Below are 7144 nucleotides of genomic sequence, written 5' to 3'. Positions count from 1 at the left end.
AGCTGAATTTGAGCAAGAGGCAGCATGCGCCTTGGGACAGGTCGCCAGCCAATCACAATGGCGGCCAGTGTGATATGCAATTCTTAATTAACAAAATTGCTGAAATTATTTGGGGTAAATCGTCTCATCACTGCCTTTATCCATCATTTGATAGTGATGGGGAAAATGAAGCTTCATGAAGCACTTGCAATCTTTTTTTACTCCTCTAGGAGGCGCTCTTGGTTTAAATATAAAGGCTAGTACAACGGAAATTGATTACATTTCCACTGCCATCTAGTAGGGTAAAAAAAAAATCAAAAGTGCTTCATGCTTCATTTGTCATCACTCTGTAACTGACCTTTGACCTATACTATTTCGACCCCACATATTATTACCAGATTTTACCAAGTGTGATTTAAAAAGAGTAACAACAAAAATATTTGATACAGCTTACTAATAAATAGAGCAAATTATTAAATTTTCCATGATTTGACGATGTTGGTATTTTAAACATGTCCAAAGGTGGTCTTACGAGCCCTTTGTTGGTTTTACAAAAGATAATAATAAATTATAAGGAACGACCGAGTAACTTTGCAGAGGTGCGTACTTGACATCTTCAGGTATATCCTATATCCTCGATGGAATTTCCTCCACTTGATGACATTTCCTCCTGTGAGCAAAATGACGTCACTGCCACTCCTCATGTTACATTCCACAAACTGCGAGAACCTGAAACATGTAGCTGGGACATAGGTCAATTATTTTAAAAAGGGAAATCATGTAATATCAATTAGTTTGTAGCAGGCTTAAACGGTACAAGCATTTTTTTAATTCATCTTCTAACTGTCTTCACAATTTTGTCAATTGACCTCATTGTTTTGAATCATTCTCTGATACATTAAATCTGGACAAAAGTATTAACTAATTACAGGTTGGACGACTAGCGCTTTCTCGTCTAAATTATTTTACGAAGACATGTCGGACAATTGAATGCTTCCAGTCTTGTGGGAAGAGTTTAGGTGAGGTTCTTTTTCTGTTTGCATAAAAGCATGTTTGGACAAGTTTGGTGTGGAGGAATGGATAGGCCCCCTCTCAGCAGCTCACAAATGTTCGTCTGGATGGAGGCGCTAACATTCTGCTTCACTTTATTCACGTAAAATTTTACACACAAAAAAGTAGATGTGATATTACGTTTGTAAAATATCAGATACTCAAATAACTATAGTTTAAAGTACAATTTTGTTCTAATGAGTTTCCCCTAAAATTTGAACTTTTTTCTTGAAAAACGGTATTCATGGCTTTAGCCCCAGGTGCTAGCTAGCTAGCTAGCAGGTAAACGAGCACCATGGGAGCTAGCTAGGGAGCTAGCTAGTTAGCACCTGGGGTTAAAGCTAAACTGTAGAAGAGTTTTTACTTTCTGGACCAGGATTTGCCACCTCTGTAAAAGGTAGTCTAAAAAATAAGATACTCAGTAAAGTACAAGGTACTGACAAAAATACTTAAGTACAGTCACAAAGTGTTTGCACTTTGTTACTTCTTATCTCTGCTCACTTGCCGTGAATGCAAAATTGATCATTGATCAATTTTGGCCACAGATGGACCGATAGCAAACTTGCTGACACAAGATGACAAATTCAGACCACCATTCTTTTCATGTTTTAATTTTTTATTTAAAGCTTCTATGTCCCCTTTCCTTGAACCAAGTGAGGAATGACTCAGCATTTTTGACATCCTGTAAACCCTCAACGTGTCGTCAAAACATCTACAACATTTTTGAAGTTTCACCCCAAGCGTGAAACCGCGTATTATTTCGAAGGGGATTTCCACATGCTAACCTTGCCGGCTTTTTGTTTTCGGCCTTTTTCAGGCTGCCTGCACATTTTCCTCACACACAAGGCCAGATTCAATTACAAAAGCAGAGAGAGAAAAAGAGCCCTGCAATAGAAAAAAAAACAGAGAAGAGATGTAGGAAAATTGTGACTTATGGGAGAAACTGCCAAATAGACATGGTCAAAGAGTACCAAAAAAACACATGTAGACGAAAACATTTGGACCCACAAACGCATCTGTTCACTTTAGGAAGTTGAATTGGTACTTTTGGGAATGTCGTGATAAAAACAAGCACACCGGAGTGTCAATCCGACACATGAAAATCTTCATTCACGTCACAGAACCATCACAAGCGTTCATACAAAACACGCAAACACACTCACGTCTTACAAAAGTTAATTACTTTTTCTTTTTTTGCTGAAACATACAAAAAGTGCTATTTTTGCTCATATGTCCTTAAAAAAAAAAGAATACGTTTCTTGTCTAGACTCGCTCAAACGTAGCGTAGCAAAAATGCTAACTTTAGTCGACACAGGCAGCCCGTTTTCCAAACCTTTGCACTAGCAATGTTCAATACCACTTTTTCAGACCGATAGCAGTGAAGAATTCATTCTTTGAGTACTTACCGATACTCCTTGTTAGTACTTCTGATATGTAAAATTTCATTTAACACAATGACAAAACATTGTGAACAAAACCTTTCTTTCTGACGCAGATGAGGATTTGTCCATGTGACAAACTGCCGCAGAGAATACTTTGCTACTACTTTGCACCAGAAAACAACTTCCTTTAACATACGTTTCTGCCACGCAGTACACTTTGGTTCAATTCGTCAGGTTATTTTTTTAAATTGTGTAAGGTGCTAGAAAAAAAAAATTTCTCTGTTTTGCTAACTGTAGTGGAGGGACCGATAAGTTTCATCATCAACTATTGGGGTGCCAATCCGGGTGTTCTGGTATCAATAAAGGTCCGGGCTTCCATCATCATCAGAGATGGCAAATCCAGGTCCAGAAAGTAAAAACCCTGCCACAGTTTGGCTTTAGCCACTGATGGTTAGCTAGCAGCTAGCAGGTAAACAAGCACCCGGGGAGCTAGCTAGAGAGCTAGCTAGCTAGCACCTGTGGCTAAAGCCAAACTGTGGCAGGGTTTTTACTTTCTGGACCTGCCACCTCTGATCATCATTAGTTGCTAAATATTGCAACATAATTTACAGTTGGGTTAAAAACTCAATTTACCGCACCGAACTCAACCAGACCGCTTGGTTGAAACGTGGCTTTAAGGCACTTCAGCAACATTTGGATGGGTCACTTCTCCATATATGAGGACAGAGTCAAATAAGAAACACGTTTTGCTGACAATGTGTTTTAAAAGGAGACATTCTTGTTTTTGTTTTTGTTTGTTTAGCATGACAAAGAGAAGAGGACTAAACCCGTTTGATGGCGTTAGTGTGAACGATCCACTATAGGAACGGCTAAGAATTGGAAACCTACACGTAATGTCATAATACATTACATTTTGTAAAATAAACATTATGCTGCGATGTCGTTGTCCATTATGTGATAGGTGCACAGTAAGTCTCGGGAAAAAGGCAGAGTCCGTAAGCGTCCTCGGTTTTGGCACGCGGCGTACCTTAAAGACACTCGTACATGCGCAGCGTGCGCTCCAGTTGCTGCACCACGCGCTGGTAGAAGGCAATCTGCTCCCTGAGGTACGCCTGCATCATGTCCTTAAAGTTCACCTCCCGCTGCCGGTGGAAGTGGCTCATCTCGGCCTGCAGCGCGAAGCCGACCGTCCGGCAGCGCTTGCGAATGCCGTCGGCCTCGCCCTGGTCCATCTTGCCCTCGTCCGTCATCCGCTGGCTTTCTTTCACCTTGGCAAAGGCACCTGAGGGGGACGACAACAACAAAAAGATTTATATTACGTTTTGATTGCCAACATTTGAAAGAAGTTTAAACCTCATTGATCCACAACGTTCAAAATCGGGGGGGAAAACAGGCCACTGCCTGCATTCTCATGTCAGCTGAATCTGTGAAACCGTGAAAAATGGATGCAATTTTCCCTTCTGCTAACTGCAAGAATATATCTGTTTACTTTAAAGCCTTTGGTGGAAGGGATATATCCCACCAGGTTGTCAATGGTCTTTCCACACTGCGACCAGAGATGCTAGCCACTAGTTAGCTCACACGCTAACATGTCCGAAGCTCCACTCGGCCAGTGGACAAGTGGCAGCCAGCTTTGTTGGTGGCCTGACATCCTTACTTGGGAAATTAAATCACAACGCCAAAGTGTTTAGTAAATAGTGGCACCCGAGGAAGAGGTATTTTCAGGGTTCGGCATAGCTAGCTAGCTAATGGCATGCTGTTGATAGAAATCAGCCTGGTAATAATAGCTAAGTGCAGGTGTTTCATAAAATATGAAAACCCAACTTAGGCTATATTTCCTGAAAGCTATTGATCTTAAGTTTTTGTCGCAAAAATGTAAACATCCAAGAAATAAAGGTTTTACTAAATTTCACAAATGTTTAACATGTGAGCATACATCAAAACGCTATTCCATTTCTCATTTGAAAATTCTATCTAAAATCTACATTGAGGTCCGAGGACATGCGCCGACGGGTGCTAGCTTGGTTGACAGTTCAACATTGCCAAACAAGTCAATGTACTCTCTCCCAACAGCTATTGCAAGCTGGCTGTGCCTTTTACACATTGGAAACATTGGAAATACAACAGCTAGAAAGCTCAGCTTTATGCTTAGGACTACATTTCCCATGATTCTTAGATGCGAAAGCAGGAAGTAGTTCAAGTTATGATGCGAATGAGAATGCAAACGTAAATTTGGGAGTAAATAGGAAGTTAATTCACTTGTAATGGTTTTATTGTATGAATCGCCGTAACAACTGTGCGATTGACATACACATGGCAAAAAAAAAAAGGCGAGACGGGTCCTGTGTAATATTGGGACCAAAGCCTCAAAAACGAGACTGTCACGGGCCGAGCCTTTTTGCTGCCGAGAAACATGTTTTATTTTAGTCTGCGTCACTGGAAATTGGCTACTTCATTCTTCCTATGCAGATACTTTTAAGAGTGTTATCCTGACATTTCCCTCACAAAGTTGGTGATGATGTGAAAGACTTTGGGTAAAATAAAAGAACCACTATTATACAGTTTAGCGCTAAACTAGTAAAATGTCTCCTATTTTATTGCTTTTTTTTTTTTCTCTGGAGAGCTCAGTATTGTTCATTTGGTAATTTTACCGATTTGACATGTCATCATCATTGCTCTCTTTTTTTTATAAATTTTTATTTGGTATGTGGGTGAGTATGTGTATGTGCGTGTGAGTGTGTATTCATTAGTTCACCTAAAACCTATTAAAAAATCCCATACCGTTCACCGAAACCGAAAACTTCAGAATCCAGCCAGAGTCGTGAGGCCGTTAGGAGGCCCGAGGAAGGACCAAAGAAAAGAAAGGAAAGTGAAATCCAGCACCGACCAGAAACCACCCACCGGGCCACCAACCAGAGTCTTTCACCAACCCCAGAAACATCTAAATTCCAACAAATCAGGGAAACCTCAAGAGACCAAGGGAGAGACTGAGGAAAGGAAGGAAGGACAGACGAAGCAGAGTGAGATCCACAGACACCAGCCAGTTTCGATAGATGCTGGTGTGGTGGATCTGGCATGCATGAAAATCTCCACCAAAGAGGGGAGCTGTTGACCCCCGCCAGGACAGAGCAAGCGCAACACCTCAGGGCCCCCCAGGCCACGGCAGCGCCAAGGGACAACCCCCGGGCCCCGCAGGGGCCACCGGCCGGAGAGCAAACCCAGGAGCAGGAGCGCCCCCCCACCCCAACACGGCCCGCGCCCCCAACCCAACTCAGCAGGACGGGGCACTGCACGCCCGCCAGGCACCCCACCGGTCCACAGTCCCCGCTCCCCCCCACGACACCGCCCCCCCACCCACCCCAACCCAGCCCCAGCCGCCCCCAGGCCCCCAAACCCCCAGACGCCCCCCTCCTATTTTATTGCTGATGGCGGCTGTGTAAAATGAAGTGTAAATTGTAGCACGATTAACTGTTGTGAATCTGTGGCGCAAGGGGCACCAAGCAAACGCTACTTTTTGCCTTTTCTGCATACCAAACGTCTGAGGACAAGTTGTAACCACGTCGGCCCAGACGGCCATCACCTCACTTTTCCACGGGCACGTCGCCACCTCACACTACCATCTGATTATTCCAGCCTGTCCAAACGGTCGAGCATGAAGGCGAAAAAACAAAAACAAAAAAACAAAACAAACGAGGAATATTTCAAATGTTCAAAACGGCGATGTCGTCGTTGGCAAGCCGTGACAGGCCCGCAGTCGTCGGGGTAACGACGTCTCGAGTCGACGTTGGGGCCCGGAATTTGAGCGGAATTCCTGGCAAGCGTGTGGGAAAGCACGGAGAGAGGAGACTGTGGAGATGACCTACATTCATGTGCTCCCTTTTCCACATGAGGGGAGAATGTGCATCACCACTTAGCATCAAGGAGGGTGCGTGTGTGAGCGTGTTGCGGGCGTAAAGGGAGCTGGGTTATAATAGTTTGGAATTTTCATGATCGTTAGTTTTGATTTTGTTTTGATTTTTGTTGTTTACATCCAGTTCGTTTCCTTTGTATTTTTTTGAAAAACGCATAGTTGAATTTAGTTTTTTTTATTAGTTTTAGTATTAGTTTGTTTTTTACATGTGGATTATAAAATAAATACATTTAGTATAATACATTTAAAAAGAACCCTGAATGCTAATTGAAAAAGATGAAAACAAAGGACATTTTTGCTCTAATTATTAGTTATTTATAAACATAAAAAGTAGTTTCAGTTGCTTATATTTTTTTTAAGTATTCTCATTTTTATTTTATTAAAAAAAAAATTAAGACTTTGTTTTAGTTAATTTGTTAGTCTTTATTAAGTGTAATAACCAGTCCAATAAGAAGCCCATTTTATTGCTGCCCACAGTCTGCACTTTGCTGCAGCAGGCACCTTTTTATTTATTTATTGCTAACACTCTCAACTTTGCTGCAGCAATCCATTTTATTGCAGTCCATAGTCTCCACTTTGCTACACTGATCCAAAACTGCCCACAATCTCTATTATGCTGCAGGGGTCTATTTTCTCACAGCCAACAGTCTACGTTTTGCCTCTATTTTCTCATTGCCCACAGTCTCTACTTTGCTGCAACGGGCACTTTAAAAAAAAATATATATATATATATATATATATATATTGCTAATGCTCTCTACTTTGCTGCAGCGATCCGTTTTATCGCTGTCCATAGTCTCCACTTTGCTACACGGATCCCTAA

At 41.9% G+C, this 7144-nt stretch overlaps 1 protein-coding gene across 1 annotated transcript in view; it reads right to left on the bottom strand.

Moving 5' to 3' along the window:
• Window positions 1–1624: 1624 nt before the first annotated feature.
• Window positions 1625–7144, bottom strand: part of snx33 (sorting nexin 33) — a 28763-nt gene continuing 23243 nt past the window's right edge. Inside the window, exon 4 of the mRNA XM_086073655.1 lies at window positions 1625–3693. Coding sequence (XP_085929781.1) covers window positions 3440–3693 — 254 coding nt within the window. The 3' untranslated portion in view covers window positions 1625–3439. The remainder of the gene's footprint in view (window positions 3694–7144) is intronic.

The sequence above is a fragment of the Leptonotus elevatus genome, chromosome 4, assembly GCF_054856555.1.
Source record: "Leptonotus elevatus isolate MCC_2025b chromosome 4, RoL_Lele_1.0, whole genome shotgun sequence".
Lineage (NCBI taxonomy): Eukaryota > Metazoa > Chordata > Actinopteri > Syngnathiformes > Syngnathidae > Leptonotus > Leptonotus elevatus.
Note: the sequence above shows the minus strand (reverse complement) of the source record. Positions and strands in the feature narration are given on the sequence as shown.